This window comes from Rosa chinensis, chromosome 1 (assembly GCF_002994745.2).
Source record: "Rosa chinensis cultivar Old Blush chromosome 1, RchiOBHm-V2, whole genome shotgun sequence".
NCBI lineage: Eukaryota > Viridiplantae > Streptophyta > Magnoliopsida > Rosales > Rosaceae > Rosa > Rosa chinensis.
In genome coordinates, this window is record NC_037088.1 from 31,084,934 (window position 1) to 31,107,342 (window position 22,409).

General features: G+C 39.9%; 2 protein-coding genes across 2 annotated transcripts; one reads left to right on the plus strand and one right to left on the minus strand.

Moving 5' to 3' along the window:
- Positions 1 to 4,249: 4,249 nt before the first annotated feature.
- On the plus strand, positions 4,250 to 6,123 carry LOC112165018. The gene is made up of 4 exons (XM_024301395.1): positions 4,250 to 4,861; positions 5,003 to 5,090; positions 5,349 to 5,812; positions 5,920 to 6,123. The coding sequence occupies exons 1-4, from the start codon at positions 4,250 to 4,252 to the stop codon at positions 6,121 to 6,123; spliced, it is 1,368 nt and encodes a 455-aa protein (XP_024157163.1).
- Positions 6,124 to 15,112: 8,989 nt separating this feature from the next.
- Positions 15,113 to 16,173, minus strand: LOC112173028 (probable glutathione S-transferase). The gene is made up of 3 exons (XM_040505971.1): positions 16,129 to 16,173; positions 15,795 to 15,941; positions 15,113 to 15,637 (listed from the first exon to the last, which is right to left on the minus strand). Exons 1-3 carry the CDS (start codon positions 16,171 to 16,173, stop codon positions 15,275 to 15,277), a joined length of 555 nt encoding a protein of 184 aa, XP_040361905.1. The 3' UTR covers positions 15,113 to 15,274.
- Between the last annotated feature and the right edge of the window lie 6,236 nt (positions 16,174 to 22,409).

The following is a 22,409-nucleotide window of genomic DNA, read 5'->3' on the forward strand; positions in this document are numbered from 1 at the left end:
GTATACTATTCAAACGGTGTAGCGGATAATCCTGCAGGTCAGGATAATCAGGGTGGAGACACTACTACAAAATTGGGCAAAGGACACCCTCCATTAAGGGTGGTCATTGTTCACAAAAGCCACCAAAATCTTCATTAGCCACTATGCAGCCACCCAAAACTTGAGAGTGCCCTTTGTTCCAGTTTCCTTTGCTCTAAAAGGCACCAATACATTATCGGTGGAAAAACTTTTACCCACCTAACATGGTTATCACATCACCCCCTCACATTACTTGCCACGTCATCTTTTACACCATTTATGTCTTCAATTAGCAACTCTTAGAATGGTGGGAAACGTGCACCAAATATTTTTTTTTAAAAGGTGGTGCCATTTTTTTTTTCTTCATAAAAATGGCCCCACAGTAGAGATTTTCTTCTTTTTCCTTTTATCTTCCTGGTCATCATATTATAGCATTTCACAATACATGGTAATACACACTACTGATAATAACAAAATAATTAACAATAAAATACATTTAATGATTCCAAGTATACTGAACATCTGAAATTAAACATTAAGTTCGAGTACTAACACTTTGCGCTCTATGAAGACCCTCTCTGGTCTTTAGCTCTGTCCAACTTTCGAAGTCCCGCCTGCAAAATCTTAAACACTTAGTAGGCTATATATGGACTTATGTGTGAACATACACAACACCAAGTACAATCCTGTCACCATTTGTCTACATACTAAACCAAATCTTGAAAAGAAAAATATATATCAGTCTAATTCTAAGTGCCCCAAATTACAAAAGCATAATAACTTGTGATAAAGAAGCCACCCCATGTAGAAAAGCATAATAACTTATGGTAAAGAAGCCACCCCATTTTCTACATGATAACTTATGGTAAAGAAGCCACCCCATGTAGGAAAGTATAATAACTCATACGGTCATACCTGCAAGTGCAACCCTTCAAAGCAATTGAGAATTGAATAGGTACCTACAGTTCAGAAAAAAAGAATATCACAGCAATAAAAGTATTAGAGGATGGGGAGTCGATCTCATGAAAGCATTAACAAGTGTATAGAACTACAGTAAGTAATCATTGAAAATCATTTGCGACATTGGCAAAATACATAACCACCCAGGCACACATATCCCAAGTAAAACATTCAAGAACAGAAAACTTAATTCCAAGTAGAATAAGGAATCTGGAAACTCACATCCCAGACTACTTGCAGATTCACTGTGACCCATCAAAGAATGCACCAAGGTACCATCAGGAGCATTCCGTGCACATTCTACAGCTAAAAGGGTACCAGAAAGGAGAAAACATAAAAATGAACACATTAAGTGTGAATTTTACACCAGAGTCAGAAAACAAAGCAAAGATGGATGAAACAATAATCCACAAGTATATTACCTTCAACCAGAATGAACACAATTGCCCAGTGCAAATTGGACCATAAACTAAACGATCGGTCACATGAACAACAATAGGGGGCATATCTGTCAGAAGCAACAATACTTATTAGCTTTCTACATATCCAAGAAAAAAGATCAAAAAGAGAGTTGTGACCTCAGTCAAAAAGCAAATATGATGAAGAACAAAGTTCACAATGTAGAACACTCAAAAAAGAATTTGAAGGAGATGATACTTTTTAGCTATATATGGCCAAATTATAAACAGACAAACCGATCACACACCTGCTGATGACTCCAATAAGGCACATAAGAGAGTAATAAATGGAGTGATCATTAGTTTTCAAGTTTTCTTTCCAATGTACTTTTGGAAGCAACTTTTATGGTATTCATCATAACCTGCAATTTGAAACCACAAAATAGCAAATTTTCATAAGTTGATAAGTATAGACAGATGATACGAAAATCAAGGGAAAAGTACATTACAATAAAAAAAAAATCAAAGTACTTCAATTACTACACTAATATGATTAAAGGACCAGGCACCTTTCACTAGGCATATGAAATAAAAACAACTTATATAAATGCAAGTGTAGTGCATTAGGAAAGAACTACTTCTAAGAAAGAAATCATAGTCAAAACATCTAAAGAGACAAAATCCCAGATAAACAAAGACAATGGTCCAAAAAATTTACTGAGGATTCAAACACAGATTATTGGAAAGAAACCACAATAAGAATTTTTATTTACTACACTGCATTCTTTAATATAAATGTAATGTTTCCTATAGGTGACATGCACTACACCATGATACCTCGATTTCATGACATGTATAGCAACAGCCCCAATTCTGCAGAGTGTACTCCTGAGGTTGCATCCCTAAAAATAAATATGATACCCAATTCTAATGGTAAGCTGAATAACAAGGTTCTCTACCAATCAAAGTTTATAGCATACGTGTCCATAAAAACAACCAAAATTATAACCTAAATCTTCTATAAAACAAGTGCGTACAAATGAAACAAAATTAACCCAATATCATGCACCTTTAGAACACTGATAGGTAACAATGTAATCAAACATTAATGTCTAAATGCTGCCCTAATATATTAATTAAATCACCATTTATACTCCATTACAAATCACTACAACTCCCTCATGCTTAGATTTTCTCAGACATGAAAGCGGATTTCTTTGCCCATGGATAGTTAGAGTACCTTTTGCTATTAAGTGACTCATAGCATCAGAGAACAATAATTTCAAAATAAGTAATCAACCAAATATTTCAGAAATTGAACCAAACGGACATGCAGACCAGTAGACCCAATATAAAGTGATTTTTGCAGGAAAAATAATAAGCAAAATCAGACTTGCATAAAAGACATGTTAACCAAAACTATCTTCCTCCATATTGAGAACAAACATTTGGAAAATTAAAATAAAATTGAGAATTAATATTTTCTGTGAATCTCTAGATTCGGCTGTAGCAAAAACAACAGAAGAAAAAGAAAAGTAATATAACCATGCGGTAGGCTGGCTGGTTATCCCGAATTCATTTTCTATGGAAAAGGACTGATAGCGACACCAAAACAGAGATGAGGTAACCATTGAGCGAGAAAGCCAGAGACTAGGGACCGAGGAGAGTGGGAGATCCGGAGTTTGAGGCGAAGAACTAATCGGCGTCTGACTGATTTTTGAAATTTTTGTAGATCTAGAAAATTTTGGGGCGGGTGGTGAAGAACTTGGGAGGAGAGAGGAGAGAGATGGGAGAGTGTGTGTGTGTTAGACCTAGTCGATGAGAGAATACCAAAGGGAGACAGAGATGGGCACCGATATTTTCTTTTTTGGAATTAAAAAATTATTATAAATTCTTTTTTGGTCATTCTTGGTATTAAAAAATTAATGGGCCCTCTTTTTTTGTCAAATTCCCACCGTCGTCCGTGGCATACCCAAAAAAATAACACCGTTTTCCCCATCAGTGGCACCCAAATCACAAACAGCACTGCTTGAATATCAGTGGCCTCTATGGGTGCCCTTTGGGCAAAATTCTAGTAGTGAGAGCGAGCTGAGTAGGGCAGCACGGTTGACGTCAGCACTTGGTCTATTTTGGTGTGTTTTATAGACTCTTTTGAGCGTAACTTTTATTTATGGTGGTATTGTAATATTTGACTCGAGAGATAGTTTGCTACGAGTTTATATTATGATTTGTGAGACGCTGGTTTAAAAAAAAAATAATTCAGGACGTTATTTGTATTGGTTATTATTCATGTTTCGGATTTGAATTTGTTATTCAAAATTCGGGCGTGACAGTTTGGTATCAGAGCATAAGGTACATATTTGGTGATATGTTAATACCTTCCGAGTGATGGCCCGTCTGCAGCGGATCCCCATCATGTGCTCTTTGGTATTGACAATGTCATTGGGTATGTGGGAGTGTTAGGAGTTGTCTAGGACGTTAGGACGTATTAGGAGTTGAATTAACCTCAGTGTTAGTACCTTGGTTAATATGGACTTGTATTGACTTATGCTGTGTTTTAAGTGTTATACATGTATTAACCAGGCATGCTATGCTCCTTAGGTAATGGATATTGTGGGAGGCAGAGGTAGGGGTCGAGGTAGAGGTAGAGGCTGAGGTAGGGGCGAGATTCCTCGTGTTGAAGTATATGAGGAAGAGATGGAGGCGCCTTTTGTTGAGCAGCCTACCCCACCAGTAGCGGAATTTGTGGATGTTACACACCTGGCAAGAGTGGCCAAAGAGGGGATCTCCAAGCTGGGAGCTGTCCCTTTTAAAGGGGTACAGATCATTTGGAGGCTGATCAGTGGATCAGGAATATGCAGAACTATTTCAGAATGGTCATCTGTACTGATGTTGAGAAAAGGGAGATTACCACCTTCATGTTGCAAGATGAGGCAAGAGTTTGGTGGGAGTATGTTGAGAGGACTGAGGATGTGACTGCCATGTCCTGGGCAGAATTTGAAAGACGTTTCAAAGAGAAGTACTTTCCCAGAGCTGTAATAGAGCAGTTAGAGAAGGAGTTTCTTGATATAACTCAGGGAATGATGACTGTCAGGGACTATGAGGCAGAGTTCTCTCGGTTGTATCACTTTGTGCGACCATGGGACACACAGAGGTTGGCTGTGCATTTTCAACGAGGGCTAAATGATGATCTTTGTATTATTGTGGCATCGTTTGAGTTGCCAACTATGGCTCAGATAGTGGCGAAGGCAATGTTACTGGAGCGGGAGAAACCGCCTCGCCAGACTGTTCAGGCAGTTGAGAGAGATTCCCTGGGAAAGGGAAAGGCCATTGCGGGGAGCAGCAGTTCTAGAGATTATAGAGATGGGTCTTGGAAGCGACGACGGATTCATTTCCAGCCACAGGCTCCAGCTAGGATAACTTATTCTCATCAGGCCCCCGCCAGAACAACACATGCACCTATTAGAGCAACACATACCAGACAGGTAGCGCCAGCTACATTACTGACATGCTACAATTGCGGCGAACCGGGTCATGTTTCTAGGGTGTGCACAAAACCTAAGGGCCGAACGTGCTTCAACTGCGGACAAGCAGGGCACTATTTCAGGGAGTGTACCTGACCACAGGGTAGAGTACAGGGGAACCAGCAGAGACCACTACCACCAGCACCGGCTAGAGTTTTTGCTATTGGCCAGAGAGGCACGGGGGTGGAAGGTACGTTATCTGTTTATAACTACCTTGCTAGAGTATTGTTTGATACGGGAGCTTCCCACTCTTTCATATCTAGTTCTTTGGTAGATGTTTTAAGTTTGATTGCTATACCGCTTACTAGATCTTTGTGTGTTACATCGCCACTTTGCGTCTCTCTGGAGCTTAGTATGTTTTATGATGATTGTCCTATTATAATTTGTGGTAGAGAGTTCATTGCATCTTTGATTGTGATTCCAGATCACACATATGATGTGATTTTAGGTTTGGATTGGTTGAGTCCGAACTATGCAGTGATTGATTGTTTTAGAATGATTGTGTCTTTCCATGCCCCTGGGCAACCAGTGTTTCATTATCGTTGCCTGAGATCTGACGTCGCCATGAGGGCAGGGATCTTGGCACACATCGAATCAGTGGGTAGTACTTCAGAGATTGCAGGGATTCCAATAGTGTCAGAGTATGCTGATGTGTTCCAGGAGACACCAGGATTACCTCCGAAAAGGGTAATGGACTTCTCCATCGATGTGATACCAGGTACTGCACCTGTATCGAGAGCACCTTATCGGATGGCTCCAGCTGAACTTCAGGAGTTGAAGGTTCAAATTGAGGGATTACTTGCACAAAGGTTCATACAGGCTAGTGTTTCTCCTTGGGGCGCACTGTTGCTGTTTGTGAAGAAAAAGGATAATTCGCTTCGTTTATGTGTGGATTATCGGCAGCTGAACAAGGTGTCATCAAGAATAGGTATGCCTTGCCTAGGATTGATGACTTGTTCGATCAACTTAGGGAGGCCACGGTGTTCTCCAAAATTGATTTGAGATCTGGATATCATCAGTTAAGGGTGAAGGATGAGGATATTCCTAAGACGGCATTCAGGACCAGGTATGGCCATTATGAATTTCTTGTCATGCCTTTCGGTCTAACTAATGCACCTGCAGCATTCATGGACTTGATGAACCGCACGTTTAGTCCTTACTTAGATCAGTTTGTGGTGGTGTTCGTTGACGACATCTTGATTTATTCAAAGTCGTCCGACTAGCATGAGAAACATTTACGAATGGTGCTGCAGATTTTGAGAAAGGAAAAGTTGTATGCAAAGTTTGAGAAGTGTGAATTTTGGCAAAGGGAGGTCAAGTTTCTTGGTCATGTAGTTTCGAAGGATGGAGTTTCTGTGGACCCTTCGAAGGTTGAAGCAGTGATGGGTTAGAGTCGCCCTACTACCGTTACAGAGATTCGTAGTTTCCGTGGATTGGCAGGGTACTACAGGCGATTCATTGAGGGGTTTTCTAGTATTGCTTCGGCTTTGACCAAGTTGACAAGGAAGGACACTTAGTTCGTGTGGACTGATGATTGTGAGAAGGTGTTCAATGAGCTGAAGGCTAGATTGACTACAGCTCCAGTGTTGACTATTCCAACTAGTGGCGGTGGTTTAGTTATTTACAGTGATGCTTCGCATCAGGGTTTGGGCTGTGTGTTGATGCAGCATGGTAAGGTTGTTGCTTACGGCTCTAGACAGTTGAAGGTGCATGAGCGAAACTACCCCACTCATGATCTAGAGCTAGCTGCAGTGGTTTTTGCCTTGAAGATTTGGAGGCATTATCTATATGGTGAGAAGTTCGAACTCTTTTCTGATCATAAGAGTTTGAAGTATCTATTCTCTCAGAAGGAGTTGAACATGAGGCAGAGAAGATAGATGGAGCTCATCAAAGATTATGATTTCACCTTGGAGTATCATCCCGGAAAGGCCAATGTAGTGGCGGATGCTTTGAGCAGGAAAACTAGGGGAATTGTAGCATCTCTTATGGTTCAGGAGTGGCTTATGTTGGATACTGTATCTGAGTTTGACCTTAAGCCCACAGGATAAGGACAAGGAATCTTTCTCGGTAGTATCACTCTATAGCCGACTTTGATTTCTAGGATCATTCAGAGTCAGACACATGATGAGTTTGCTCAAATGGTGATTTCTGATATGATTCTTGATGCCAACGAGGAAGGTCCCTCTGAGTGGACAGTTGGAGCTGATGGTGGATTGAGATTTCGATTGAAATTGTATGTTCCAGGCGGTGATAACCTCAAGGATGAGGTCATGCGGGAAGCACATCGATCTCGATATACGGTACACCCAGGGAGTACCAAGATGTATATGGACCTACGAAGACAGTTTTGGTGGATTGGGATGAAGAGGGATGTGGCTGAGTATGTATCTAGGTGCCGTACTTGTCAGCGGGTGAAGGTAGAGCATCAAAGGCCTGCAAGAATGTTGAAACTTTTGCCGATTCCAGTATGGAAATAGGAAGAGATCTCCATGGACTTTGTGACCGGATTGCCTAGATCTAGACAAAGTTATGACTCTATTTGGGTGATTGTTGACCGATTGAAAAAGTCAACACACTTTCTTCCTGTGGCGAAGACTTACTCAGGTGATGCATTGTGTAAGTTGTGTCTTGATGAGATAGTGAAGCTTCATGGTGTGCCTGTAACGATTGTCTCTGATCGGGATGCTCGTTTCACCTCAGAATTTTGGCGTAGATTCCATAAGGCCTTTGGCACATCTTTGGCTATGAGCACTGCATTTCATCCACAAACTGATGGGCAAACAGAGAGAGTGAACCAGGTGATGGAAGATATGCTTAGAGCTTGTGTTTTGGACTTCAAGGGAAGTTGGGTGGATTATCTACCATTGGTAGAGTTTGCCTACAACAACAGCTATCACTCCAGTATCGGTATGGCTCCATATGAGGCTCTTTATGGTAGGCCGTGTAGGACTCCTATATGTTGGGCGGATGTTGGAGAGAAGGAGCTCTTGGGTCCTGCGCTTGTTTGGGAGACTACGGAGAAGGTTACGACCATCCGAGACAGGATCCGTACTACACAGAGTAGACAGAAGAGCTATGCCGATCTGAAGAGAAGACCGTTAGAGTTTGTGGTGGGTGACCATGTGTTCTTGAAAGTCTCACCTATGAAAGGTGTGGTGAGATTTGGCAAGAAGGGTACGTTGGCACCGAGATATGTTGGACCTTTTGAGATTCTAGAAAGGGTCGGAGACTTGGCATACCGGCTTGCTTTACTTGTTAGCATGTCCGGGGTACACAATGTCTTCCATGTATCTATTCTCAGGAAGTACATTCGAGATGAGACCCATGTGATTGATCATGGTGCTATCGAGGTGAATCCGGAGGTGACATTCGTCGTTGAACCTGTTTGTATCTTAGATAGGTCCACGAAGAGGCTTCGTAGGAAGGAGGTTGATTTGGTCAAGATTTTGTGGAGTCACCATGATGAGGGTGATGCTTCTTGGGAGTTGGAATCGGATATGAGATCGAGATATCCACAGTTGTTCGTCGATGAGTGTGCCTGAATTTCGGGACGAAATTCCTTTAAGGAGGGTAGACTGTGAAGACCCAGAATTCTCAGTTAAATGTTTTGTAATTCGATGTTTGTTTAATTGTATGATGTATGAATTTTGGGCATGATTCGTATGTGGTTGTGTGAGAAATTTGGTTTCGAATGAGTTTATTTTCAAAACAAACGTTAATTAGGGGGGGTCACTAAAATCGACTTTTTGTACGTATGTAATTTGGGAAAACTTCCTTCACGAAAGTTGTAGAGCTCATCGATACGAGTTCGTACATATGTGGAACGCAAGAATCAGAGTTAGTATGAAGAACTTATAGCATTTGGAAAAGTTGCCAAATTGGGTATATATATATAAATGGAAAGTTTCCAAATTTAGGGTTTCCGTTTTTGGCAGCCGCACGGTTTCTTCTCTCTCTCCTCTCCCCTAGCCGAAAACAGAGCTTTTCTTCTCTGGCTCTTTTCTTCCTCCTCCAGCCACCAAACCACTTCCTTTAGCTTCGCCTTGACCTTGCACAGCTGCCGGTGGAAGCCTTGTGCCGCCTCGTGGCCTGTAGCGGCAGTGGGAGCACGGTTTCGGTTTGAGCCCGTTTTGAGTTCAACGTCGATTTCTCCTTGTACTGTCCACCAAAACTCGAGTTTCTTGGCTTGTTGAACTCGCCTCAACCTCCTGATCAAGCTCCAAGAAGGACAGCACCTGAAGTGAAGGTTTTCTCGTTCGTCGGAGCTCTCGCCGGTTTTTGGAAAATTTCCGACCAAACCGGACTGTTTGAGGTATTTTCGACCACTTGCGTTCATTTTCTGACTTCGATCTAGTTATGAAAGTTGCTCAAAATGATTAAACGAAGAGGAAAAGCTCGGCCCCGACACCATAGGCGGTGGTCGGCGGCGGCTCTACCTCTAATTTCGGCGACCATTTCCGGCCACTTCCGGCCATCTTAAGGGCATTTTCTGCCCATTTTTGTGTTCTACATGTCGATACGATCATTTCAACATGCAACACTTAAATTTTGGATATCGTATGATTTAGTTATGAATTTTACGATTTCAATCATTTGGTTTGTAATCCGTGAGGATCAGGCCGTCCGATCGACTTGTAGTTCGTAGGACTGTCCCGATGACTTTGAGTGGTCACGGGTGAAGATCCGACCGTTGGATCTTCGTATAAGTGTATTTCTTGAATTGTGCATTAAGTTAAATATCGTTTTGATTAGGTGTTTGACGGATTTGTTAGCGGACGATTGTGAATCGTATTTTTGAGCTGTAAGAAGACGCAGCGGGAGTTTAGAGGTGAGTAAATCTCACGTGATTCATTTACGAACCAAATTTCATTATTTACATTTAATTGCTATGTGTGAAAAATGGTTTTGAGAAAATGAGTTTCTAAATATATAAAAAATGAATTTCACGGTTTTCTGACGTGTGATCTATAGTTGGTATTAGTGGTCATTCCTGAGTGGATGATTACGTATATATATATTTACGTGAATATATATTGATTGGTGTGACATTGAGGTGTGGAATTGTGATAACATGATTTTAATATGTTGATAAATGATTTTATTATGTTGTTAATATTGTGATAAATGTTGGTGATAAGCATGTTGATTTTGTGAGTTGAGTAGAAGATAGAGAATGTAGGATTCCGAGGATCGAATGGTCCAAGGATCTTTGGTTAATGATAACCGGAGTGTATGTCTTCTGAGGACAGGGAGGTCCAAAGTTCGACTGTTAAATAATAACGGGGATATATTGTTCTGAGGACATGAAATAGTCCAAAGTTCGCGGTTACTGAGTTAACCTGGAGGTGCCGTTGCTTGACCCTAGGCCAAGGTGTCAAAAGTAACGAGGCGGTTAGAGCTCTAACGTAGTGCCAAAGTGGCGATAGTTGTGATTAGGTGCCAAAGTGGCGAGAGTTGTGATTTGGTGATTGTGGAAATGTGTTCCATGTTGTTTCCTGTGTGTTGGATTGATATTTCTTTGTGATTGTTGAGATTGTTGGATGTTTACTTGAGTTAATTAAAGGACTTGTGATTTATTAAATCAATCGTTCATTTCTTATTTACTCACGAGCTTTGCAAAAAGCTTATCGGGTTTTGTGTTGTTGCAATCCTGGTACACTATTCAAACGGTGTAGCGGATAATCCTGCAGGTCAGGATAATCAGGGTGGAGAGCGAGCTGAGTAGGGCAGCAGGGTTGACGTCAGCACTTGGTCTATTTTGGTGTGTTTTATAGACTCTTTTGAGCGTAACTTTTATTTATGGTGGTATTGTAATATTTGACTCAAGAGATAGTTTGCTACGAGTTTATATTATGATTTGCGAGACGCTGGTTTAAAAAAAAATAATTCAGGACGTTATTTGTATTGGTTATTATTCATGTTTCGGATTTGAAGTTGTTATTCAAAATTCGGGCGTGACATGGGGTTTAAAGTTGACCCAGTAGATCAAGATCGAAACAACAAAAATATCTAAAATTTTTACCATAATCTTTTCTTCTTATCATGACAACATCTAACGGTCAATTTTGATAAATTCTATTTCCTCCACCTTGTTGCTCATGGAATGTATACTTATTTCATATATCTAATAAACAAGTTGACAATATTAGTAGCCATATAAGGATTTTGTGAAATTCAAAAAACTTAAATTGAAAATCAATAAATTTGATGTTGCCTATCTATATATGCATAAAGCTATGGTATGTTAACATTTCTCATACATCAATTTTTACCCCTTTAAGGACTCATGTTATCACTTTGAGGGCTAATATTACTATTTTTAGGACTCATATGGTAAACTAAGAAAATTTACCACTTTAAGGACTCATGTTACCACTTTGAGGACTAATATTACTATTTTGAGAACTCATGTGGTAACTAAGAAAATTTACCACTTTAAGGACTCATGTTACTACTTTGAGAACTAATATTACTATTTTGAGGACTCATTTTACCACTTTTAAGGCAATTGTATGCATGTCATACGTTAACATATTGTAGAATTTTCCATCTATATATGGCATATTAATAGGTACTATGTAAAAACATTAACTCGATCCGCCGTCGTTTTGACATCAACAAAAGCGGTCAACCCTTTATACACCTATACTTCCCTAAAGAGAGTTGGACCACTATGAGATAAACTTTCCAAAATTTTTACATTGGTTGATATACTTCTGTGAGGGTGATTTTGTGTTTTGGACCTTTTGCAGCAAGACCCTCTTGATTAAGTGAGACTAGGCCCAAAATTGTTCAAAGGTTGGATCTGAGAACAACTTCGTTGCAACCCGCTAGAAGATAACAGCAGCTATTGGACTAGAAGATAACAGCAGCTATTGGACTAGATGATAACAGCAGCTATTGGACTAGATGATAACAGCAGCGATTGGAGTAGATGATAACAGTAGCGATTGGAGTTAATTTCACAAAAATAGAACTTATAGGTAGATATGGTGTGGGAGCTAGATGCCTGAGAGTTTAGCAGAGAGAGAGAGAGAGTTCCAGCAATGGCATGATTTCTGAGTTTTGGGTTAAGGTTGATTGGGAGGAATTGATGGCTAGGGATTCAGAGATAGAGCTTGATCTCTTGCTTGATGTTTCTAGGTCGTTGTGGCTTGGTTTCCAACGGTAATGAACCCGCTTTTTATAGCGGAGATAGGCGGGGAAGATTCATGTTAAGAACCCAGGGTTTTGAAGGGGTATTCTCAATTTTGGTGGGATCATTCTAAAGCATTCAGTTTTTGTTTTCCCCATGAAACCAAAAGGGTGAAAGCTGGGTCTGGCTATGAAAGTGAAGGTCGATGGTGACGATCCCAGATTTTGTGCTACTGTGATCTTTGAGGGATTCTAATCCCTTATTTTCTGCTATTGTAATAACAAAGTTTGAGGGCTATTGGAAATTGAAACGGGATTGCTGGGTATATGAATCAAAGCTTCTCCATAGATTATGGGTTCTTGCCAGAAAAGGTGAATCATTAATCACAGCAGCAATTTTGATAGAACGACATTCTGGTTTGGGGAAGAAGATGGTTTCAACGGGCTTGGGCCAGAGGCTGTTGTAATAGGCTTTTGGTAAGGAGATAATTCTAATGGGCTTTGAGTTTTGCTGGGCCTGCTTTCATCTCTTTACTAGCCTTTGTTAAGATTTTAGCCCCTTAAGCATGAATTTTGGCCCCCAAGCCTAAGATTGTCAACGAGCCTTAACTTAACAATAGGCCTTACAGAATCCGTTACCTTCCACACCACACCCTTCCGTATCCCAAACGTAGCTTGGGTCTACGCGTATCACATGGTAAACTAGCGTGTCGGTTTCTTTTAAAATGCATGTTAGTCATTTGAGAATTTGGGCCTATCGTATCTCTTGCTAACTAGATGGCTTCCTTTGACATGAAGTGGGCTTGCTTGAAGGCCTGATTAGGTCACGAGGTTGATGACTCGTCCCTTTTGCTTGTCACTAGTTAAATTTGAACTTGTGGAAATTTGGATATCAACAACTTCATATCCACAAGAGTGTTAGAGCTGACAGATCAAAAAAAGAAGTTAAGTGCATATTATGAACAATAGTTTGGCACTTCAGTACGTATTTCTTGGTTTAAGAATTTGTAGTGGCAGCCATTCTGGATTATGAACATGCAACGACGGAAACAAATATGTTGTAGAACAATTATGGCGGGAAAGATATTAGGCAATGCTGCAGACATGACTATATATAGGAAACCCACTTAGCTTCAGAGAGAGATGACCTCCTCCATTGGGCTTGTGTGTGTGTGTGTGTCTTTATATATATATCTGACAACTACATAAGCCACTTCAAAAAAAAAAAAAAAAAAAAAAAAAAAAAAAAAAAACTAACCTACATACTTTCACAAAGAGTAGCAGCACAGCCAGTTGCCCACTTCCAAGTGGCAAACAAAGATAGGGCCGATCTTGAGGTTTTTGAAGCCCCGGGCAAAAAAAAATTTGGTGCCTAACTACCCATAGATAGAGATATAATTTTTTTTTCTTTCACATGTGAAACAGTAAAACTTTCAATGATAAACATTAGAGCGTAGAAAACCATGACTGCGACGTAGCAATTGTAAAGACGTATGCATCAACATATCAACCGGCAACTTCTGACTTCCAATTAATGCATCTGAAGATGCTATGTTTGTAGAGAGAGAGAGAGGGGGGGGGGGGGGGGGGGATTCCATTGTAGGGGAAAAGAAAAGTCTTCTAGTGTTCAGTATAGATTGAACCTGTGATTAATTGATTAAGGATGTTGAAAGCTGGAAATTGAAATCAGCAGTGACAGTACAATCGAGATTTTAGATTACAGCCATAAAAATTTACAATAGTTGTTAAAATAATAAAAAAATACCACAAAATGCCAGTAATAGAACTTCTAATGTCTAGAATTTCAACGAATTTAAAAATTGAAGAATACACACCATAAAAAAAAAAAAAAAAAATTTAAAGAACACCCAATTTAATTACACCTAATTTGATCTCTATTGCAGTCTGAATTGATGGAATGCCAAAAATTGTGTCTGATCATCATAGAAGAAGAGAAAAATATAGGAGAGAAAGATTGAGAGGAGGTGACAGATGATGAAAATAAATTGCTTCATTGAATAACCATTGAAACCTCAATATTTAAAGAGAAAATTTGTTTGTTTTTAAAGTTTTAGAGAGTTAAGAGATTCTTGAAATTCGTTTGCTATAATTGTGTGTACAATTCTCAAAGTGAGAAGAAGAGAAAACGATTTCAAAGTGGGGAGAGGAAAAAAGAAGACATTGCGATTTCAATGTGGGAACAAAGCAATTTTTTTTTTTTCGTTTACCGTCGACATATACTATATATAATTTTTTTTTGTATATATATAACCTTATATAAAAAAAATTAAAAAATAAATTGTGCTCCCCCTCACTTGGGCCCTGGCCCTGTCGCCAAGCCCGCCCTTAGGCAGGGCCGGGCCTGAACAAAGATTAACAAGTTATTTCCCATGAACCAAACCACCTCAAGCATCCAACTTTTGGTGGCTCCCACTTGGCGAATAAAACCCAGCAAAGTTTCCGGACCTAAAGACCTGAACTCTGAGCATTATAAGGCAAACCCCAGACAAGAAAGCACTCTGAATCTGAGGCTATATTCTCAAAAACCTTGGAGTGAATGTGCAAATGATGCATTGAGAGAGTGAAAAGCAACAATGGACGTGGACGGTTTTCATGTCCATTGGTATTGCCCTGAGTTGGAGATGGTTCTCTGACCACTTCTAATTGGTTTCTAGTCGCTTAAGTTATTAAGTCCTATTCCAGGACACTAGTGATAAAACATTCATATTTGTAATGGCCACCTGGAAAAGTTTCTAGCTTTGAGCTAAGACGCCATTTTTTCTTTATATTTCTGGCACCATAGTTTTCACAGTTTATAATGAATATATGACTAATTATACATGGTGTCTTAGCTTTTAGCTTACTGTGCCATATATATGCAACCTTGTTTTATGCAAATGTATTCGATTGCTTACCATGTTTCAGGATATACTTGTTCTGAATTTGCATCTGGTTCCAAATCTCTAAGTACCTAGTAGTTTGGCTAGTAAATGAGTTCAAGGACATTGATCATTGACAATCTCTGTTAAAGGATTTGATAATTGAAATGTAGTTGGCAAGAACTAATTATTTAGTTCATAGTAATGTCATCTGACAAAAGAAGAAATTTTATATCCCTTTTGAATATTTGATTCTGGAGTTTGAATTGCATTTCACCCAAGAAAATTCCACTTTCCAAAAGAAAATACAAATTTTCATGTACTCTTCTGCTGTTATCCATCTATGGTCTCACAAACCATTTCATTTAGGTACCTTTTTCAAGAGGTTGGCCTCTCGGAGAGCCTGAAATTTGGTGACAAGTTTGTCTCTGGGAGGCCAATTCTCTTTGATTATAGGAGCATCTGCAAAAGTCCTTTTCCATTCTGATAACAATGGAAACTCATCTTCTGCAATCACTTTCATGCTAGTTACCTCTTCAAACACATTCTCATATTCTGCAAGCCATCCAAGTGCAATATCTGCAAATCCAATATGCTCTCCCCCAAAGAATTTCTTCCCCTTTAGCTCCTCTTCCAAGTACTTCAAGTTCTCCTTGGCCTTCACAATACCTTCCTCTTGCTCTTTCCCTTCACTGTTAAAGGCTTCCCAAATAGATGGCAGAACCTTCATGTAAAATCACAAACCTAATTAGATAATGAATTTTCCATCAAAATTACTCATCTCTTGTATAGAATATCATTGATGTCAAAACTCCATACGATACTAGTGTTCAAGTAAATTCAGATTATGCTAAGAAATAGTAGTAGTTCAGCTGGGTTACCTTTTCATCACCAAATTTTGCCCAAAAGCGTGCAGCGGCTCTTTCGTGAGGATCTTCGGATAGCAAAGGGTTCTCTTTCCATGACTCTTCAATGTATTCAAGCAGGGACGTAGCCAAGATTCCTTGGAGGGTTGGGCTAATTTTAGTCTAATAAATATTTTGCGTAGAACTCTTTTTCAAGGATGTTCCAGATGACATTCTCAGTGCATGGAGGAGAAGAGAGAGAGCCAAAATATCGATCTCCAATATATTTGCGGTTTTTTATTTTTTTATCAAACTCCTTCATGTCTATATTTTCGGGAGGAATGTGAGCATCCTTATGTCTTCTACATACCTCCTCGGCCAATTCCGCTAGCTTGTCCTTGATATACAAAATCATAATGTAATTTTTGAATAATCCATTGAATCCTTGAGCAAATTTGGCATGAGGTTTGGTGCATTGGAATTAAGTTTGTCATGGAATCATCTGCATTCATGTGGAAAGGTATTCAATCATTTGATTAGTACATGATTTGTATTTGATGGTTTTATCTTTCATTTATGTGGAATCTGGACACCCAACAACCCTTGCCAAAAAAAAAAAAAATCACCAAAATCCCAATTATGTGGAATCTGGACACCAAACATCAAACACCACATCACCATTCATCAACCGATTCAACCCATTCCCAAATATCAACAATTCAAGTATTAAACATCAACCCATTCCCAATTATCGACATCAACCCATTACCCATTCCCAATTATCAATATCAAGTCATCATTCATCAACCCATTCGGCCATTCCCAATTCCCAATTACGACCTCAACCTAAACACCAAACATCACAAATTCACGATTCAAACATCATCAGCAAGATAGCAATTCAGCATGGGCATTGGGTATACGGTGTTTACCTGAGAATTTAAGATTCAGGGATTGAAGATTTGAAGCCTTCAAGAGTTCGAGGAGCAAGAGTCGCACTGTCACAGAGAATCCAGAGATGCAGACCGCAGTGGAGGTGGCTCGGTGAACGGTGGCGGAGGGGGTAGCTCAGGCGGACTGAAACTCTGAATAGGGAGGTGGCTCGATGTTGGAGCCTGGAACTCTGGAAGGTGGAATCAAAATCGATCTAAACTCAAGGAGAGAGTGAGCCTAGGCTCGGGACCAACAGCAGCAACCTAGCAATTGCAAAGCATAAGTATTTTTTTTTTTTTTTTTTAATTTGGGCTATACCCCTACTTGACAATTTTTGGCCCAATTTTTCCCTTGGGCTACAGCCCAGACAGCCCTTGTAGTGGCTCCGTCCCTGTATTCAAGGATCACAAATGATTCAGCAACTGATTTTCCATTGTGTACAATCACTGGAACCTTCTTATGAACAGGGTTGTATTGAAGAAGCAAGGAGCTTTTGTTTGAGAGATCTTCAAAGATGGTATCATATTGGACATCTTTGAGCTTCAGTGCCCAGACTATTCTCAAAGCAAAAGGGCTTGACCATGTTCTGAAGAGCTTGACTACTTCCATTTTCTTGGAATGAGCTTCTATAGCAGCTTTAGGCCTTTTTATGCAGAACTTTGACTAGGGAACTTTGATGTTGTCTCCCTATATATCATTGTATTTATTATTCTGACCTTCTATGTTGCTATATACGACTTGGGCCATAAAATTGGAAATGCTCATATAAAGTTTGATAGCTTAATGTAGAAATAACATGCGCGCTAAGAAAAGAGTTCAACTTCTATAACTATATATATAAAGGTTAAAGGTAAACTTTTAGTCGGGTTAAGCTCGGCAGAGGGTTGATAGGGACTCTTTAAGATTCAGTTGAGAAAAGCACACCTTGATTGACATCTCCTTCCCTCCGGTTGGATACATACTTGTTCTCTGTTAGTTGTTGTGAAACCTGTATTTAGTTTAGTTTTTACTAGCTATTCATAATTTTACAGCAGCAGAGAGAGAGAAATAATTAAAAGCTCCAAAATGATTGACAATTGGGAATATATGGGGGTGAAACTGAGTTTTGAGAAAATGAAGGGATTAGGGAATGTAAATACTGTTAGGATTGTCATCTAAGGTGTGATGTAATTAGAAGAAGGGTTCTGTTTGTTCTCTTTGGAATTTAGACATATTGTGCCGGCGGCTTTGGAAGGAAGTGTCCCATATTCTCTTGTTAATATCTACAAGGTACTTCTACTCTCATAACGTATGGTATCGAAAGGTTAGAGTCGTTAAACTACTTGATAGGAATATATCTTTTAGATTTTTTTTTATTTTTAATTTTTTTTATTTTATAAGAATTTGAGATGGTGATATCTAAATGATCAATGCATACATATTGGTCTTACTAATTAATACACCAGAAATGATTTTACTGTCCTCGCATAATCTTTTCACTTATAGTCAAGTACTTGCATACAATTTCTAAGGTGTCAATAGTAACTGAAAAGTTAATGAATTTCTAGTTTATATTTCTCATTTAGATAGCATATTATGAATACCATACTAATTAAGATTAAGTTTAAGGAATTTGGATCCAAATTAGTGTATATAATCTACATCAATTACAATTCAGTAGTTACTATCCTAAGATTAGGCTATTAGCATAAATCTGATATCTAGAATAAATGATATATGTAGACATCTAATATGAATATACAACTACCTCAAAAAATACCGCTACTTTTGCTTCCCCCCCCCCCCCCCCCCTCTCTCTCTCTCTCTCTCTTGCTTTGCTAGGGTTAGGGTTTGAGTTTTTTCAAGTTGTGTGGCGTCCCTTTCATGGTTGTTGCTATCACATCCATGACTGCCAAGCTAGCGAGCAACTAAACTGTTGCTCAGAGAAGGAGAAGAACCGGTGGACCTAGGGAATCTTAAGGTTCCAGGGAAGGAATTTTTGGCGCACAATTTCTATCTTGTGGGACGGCTAAACACTTAAAGGGTGGTGGTTCATTCCCAAGTGCTGTGAGATCAATGTAGAGGTTGTCGGGGACCGTGAAGGTCCAACCAAGGGGTGAACGTTTTCTGTTTACGTTCACTCATGAAAGAGATGTTGCTCGTGTGAAGAAGGGTGGTCCTTGGGGTTTTCAGCGAGCCATGATCTAGTGTTTAGGGTGCTTCTCGGACATCTCCGCCATGAAGTTGGATTTTGTTTGGATCTGGGTTACGTTGTAGGGCATTCCTCCAGCCTTGTTGAAGGAACCTACTGTCCGGCTGGTTGGTGGGACTATTGGAGAGGTTCTGGAGATGGACCGGCCGACGATACGAAGGGGAGAGGCTCGTGTCCGGCTTGTTCTTTCCATCAACGATCTGGTTTGCCTTGATCATAGGGTTAGGGTTTCTCCTGCTGATGTTTTAACCCTTCGATTCAGGTATGAAAGGCTCCTAGGGCGTTGCCATTCTTGTGCTATGCTGAATCATGGCAGCCAACGCTGCCCTAGAGAGGCTGAATCTAAGACTGACAAGGTGGTGGAGGGGGGTTCACAGCCGGTGGTAGGACCAATTATTCCAGCCCTTGTTTTTAGGGCAAACGTCCAGCCTTCTATTTCTTCTTCGCTTCTTTCTGCTTTCAGGGTTCCCAACATGTTGAAGAAGAAGACTGTGCAGATCCGATCACTCCCAGAACTGGTGAATCTTCTGGAACTAAAGATACCTCTGCTCAAACACTGGTGGTAGGGGTGTGTCGTCCCAGAGAGGAGGACCTTCCTGAAGATGGTAAGCACGCCAAACACAGCTTGGCTCTTGTTCTGGGCAACTTGTAGCCAGAAAACCTTGGTCTGGAGTTTTCTTCTGAGGGTCTAGTTGAGGTGAAGGTGACTCAGGCTCGCAAGGTCTACAAGAAGAAGAGTAGACCTCGGGGTCAGCGAAACAAAGTCAAGAAATCGCCGCAGAATCCACTGGTGGAGGTTCTGAATCTATGGAGGCAGGGTCCCCTGACGGAGGAGGTGTTAGTGTGCATGGGATGCATGTTGGACTAGCCTTTATGGAGCCCGTCTCCTAGTCTTGGTTGGAGTTGAAATCCTACGTCTGCTAGGGTGCAATGTGTCTTGCTTGATGATGGCGACATACACCAGAAGGGTCTTAGGCATCAAAATGATCGAGGAAGTGTCTTATGCAAAAAAAGCTACTAAAATTCTCAACTTTCAAGCTGCAAATTGTTCAAAAACTACAACACTGAGCAAAACTAAATAGGGTTTTTGTCCATTTACCCTAATTTTAGGGTTATTTATCCCACTTACACTATTAAGTTTTTTTTAATTCCCTCTTACCCATAAAGACTCTAATAAGGTATTCCCTAATACCCAATTAAGTTTTTTTTTTTTTTAGACTATTTTACCCTCACCCCTTTGTTACATAGAGAGAGAGAGAGAGAGAGAGAGAGAGAGAGAGAGAGAGAATGGAAGAGAGAAAAGCCATAGAAGACTTCACCAGATTCTGGCCGACAATGGCCGGTTGCCGGGTTCGGGTCACCGACCGTCGGAATCAGGTCACCGGCCCTGTCACTGGCCACTGGAATCCAGTCACCGGTCGCCGCCCATAGGACTTTTCTGAAAACCTCACCGAAGGTCCCCAAAGAGTTCGCCAGAGATCTCATAGGTCGTTAGAAATGTTTATTGCCCCCCAATAGATCTCTATTGAGAGACGATGAAATTTTATGAAAGCTCGCCGGAAGTCCCCAAAGAGGTCGGAGATCTCACATGGGGCCGAAATGGGAACTAATCTGCTTAAAATTAGATAAATAAAACTTTGATTAAGGAAAAAAAAGAGGAGATTACATCAATTCAAAACATTTATCGCCTCCAAATAGACGTCTATTGCCCCCTAATAGACCTTTAACAGATCTCTATTGCCCCTTAATAGCTCTTTATTGCCCCCCGATAAAACTTTTTTTTTCTTTCCTTCTGGGCTTCTGCCCCCCATTTTGAAAAAAAAAAAATGATTTCAGCACCCAGAATTGATTTGCATCATCGCTTTCCAGTACCATCGCTTTCCAGAATTGATGTTGGTGATGGATCATAGAGATATTAGGGTATGCAGAAGCCTTTCTCAGCCTATAATCGTCTTCTTCTTCTTCTCTTATTCATTATCATGATCATGGAAATGGATGAATGGGATGACATCACCTTGGGCTTGTGCTTAGACTCAGAACCAGCGCTCTTTGCCTCCATCATCTGCACATCGGCTTCATCAAATTCACCACCTATTTTTCAGATGTTGTAGTAGTTAGACCCCGTAATCAACTCGACCACAACTCCCAATTCAACAACGGTGACGACCCATGCACTGATAGCCACCGACTAGGTTCCTTACCTTGCCCAGTGAGCTTGTCCTACCTGAACTGACCGCTGACAACCCAATCTGAGCAGGACTATTAGACTGATATCAACAAGCACTATTCCTTCGCTGGCAGCCCTAATCCGGCCTATGATCCCTTGTTGCTAGGGGAGAGAGAGAGAGAGAGAGAGAGAGAGAGAGAGAGAGATGTTAAGTGGCATGATAGTAGTTTGTTAATTAGTTTAAAGGCAAAATGGTCATTCAAGGTTAAATTGGGTTAGTGGGAACAAAAATCTATTAATGGGATAAGTGGGATAATTTTGATTTATTTTGGTGCTATTGGTCAATGACCCATCTAAATATAAAGCTGAAATCTTTTGTTACAATGACAACCCAATCCCTAAAATCAATCCATAGACATTTCTAAGATTAGGCCTCATCAAAAAACCAGCGGATCAAGTGGGCTGGTGGAGGCCCACCGGCCCTGAGGGCTAAAGCCTTGCTCGGTCTGTTAAAAAGCCCGCAAATGCCCACCTCAGTGGGTAGTGGGCCAGCCCGCAAAAACCCGGCCCGGCCAGTAAAATATTATATATGTGTGTGTGTGTGTTTATATATATATATATATATATATATATATATATATTTGTGTGTGACTGTGTGTTTATATATATATATAGAGATATATATATATATATATATATGTGTGTGTGTGTGTGTGTGTGGAAATTCTTATACTTCTATATAGAATATGTGCATTAGTGTATATATATATATTCTACATATCGGTTGACTAATTCGATCGGATTCGAAAATATGGTGAAATTGGCTAAATTTTTTACTACACTCATAATTTATTGTAATAAACTCATCCAATGGTCGGTTTTCCCATTTTCTTTGAATTGATAGGGGTTGCTCTTTGGAGTGTATGATATATAAACATAGGTTTATAAGAGTAACTAAGTTTGACCTAATTGATCGAATTCGAAACGAGAACCAAATTGGCTGAATTTTCTACAACCACCATAAAACTTTACAATCTCTCCATTGAGCGGTTGGTTTCTCCGAATTCATTTTCCACTTCATGGTTGTTTTAGAATGAACCTCAGCAATTTAAATGCAATATATATAAGTCATACAACTTTAGGAGGAAAATTGGTATAGGCCAATGTGTTTGTAATTATTATTATTTTTTTTATCTTATGTCCACGCACATCCATCGATAAAATATTTACAAACGTGATGTGAAAAAATAAGTATGTTTTGCGGTCGTCATGCCATCGGTCAACTAAGAAGACATACAAGTGACGACGGTTGACCAATTCAATCGGATTTGAAAATATAGTGAAATTGTAATAATGTCAT

Excerpts from the sequence above, each read along its gene's own strand:
- LOC112165018 (XM_024301395.1), top strand. The coding sequence starts at position 4,250 with ATGGTCATCTGTACTGATGTTGAGAAAAGGGAGATTACCACCTTCATG. Across the intron at positions 4,862-5,002 it reads GAGCAACACATACCAGACAG|GGTAGAGTACAGGGGAACCA; the intron begins GTAGCGCCAGCT and ends ACCTGACCACAG. Across the intron at positions 5,091-5,348 it reads GAGAGGCACGGGGGTGGAAG|GTTTGGATTGGTTGAGTCCG; the intron begins GTACGTTATCTG and ends ATGTGATTTTAG.
- LOC112173028 (XM_040505971.1), bottom strand. The coding sequence starts at position 16,173 with ATGATTTTGTATATCAAGGACAAGCTAGCGGAATTGGCCGAGGAG. Across the intron at positions 15,942-16,128 it reads TAGCGGAATTGGCCGAGGAG|ACTAAAATTAGCCCAACCCT; the intron begins GTATGTAGAAGA and ends AATATTTATTAG. Across the intron at positions 15,638-15,794 it reads CAAAATTTGGTGATGAAAAG|GTTCTGCCATCTATTTGGGA; the intron begins GTAACCCAGCTG and ends TTTTACATGAAG.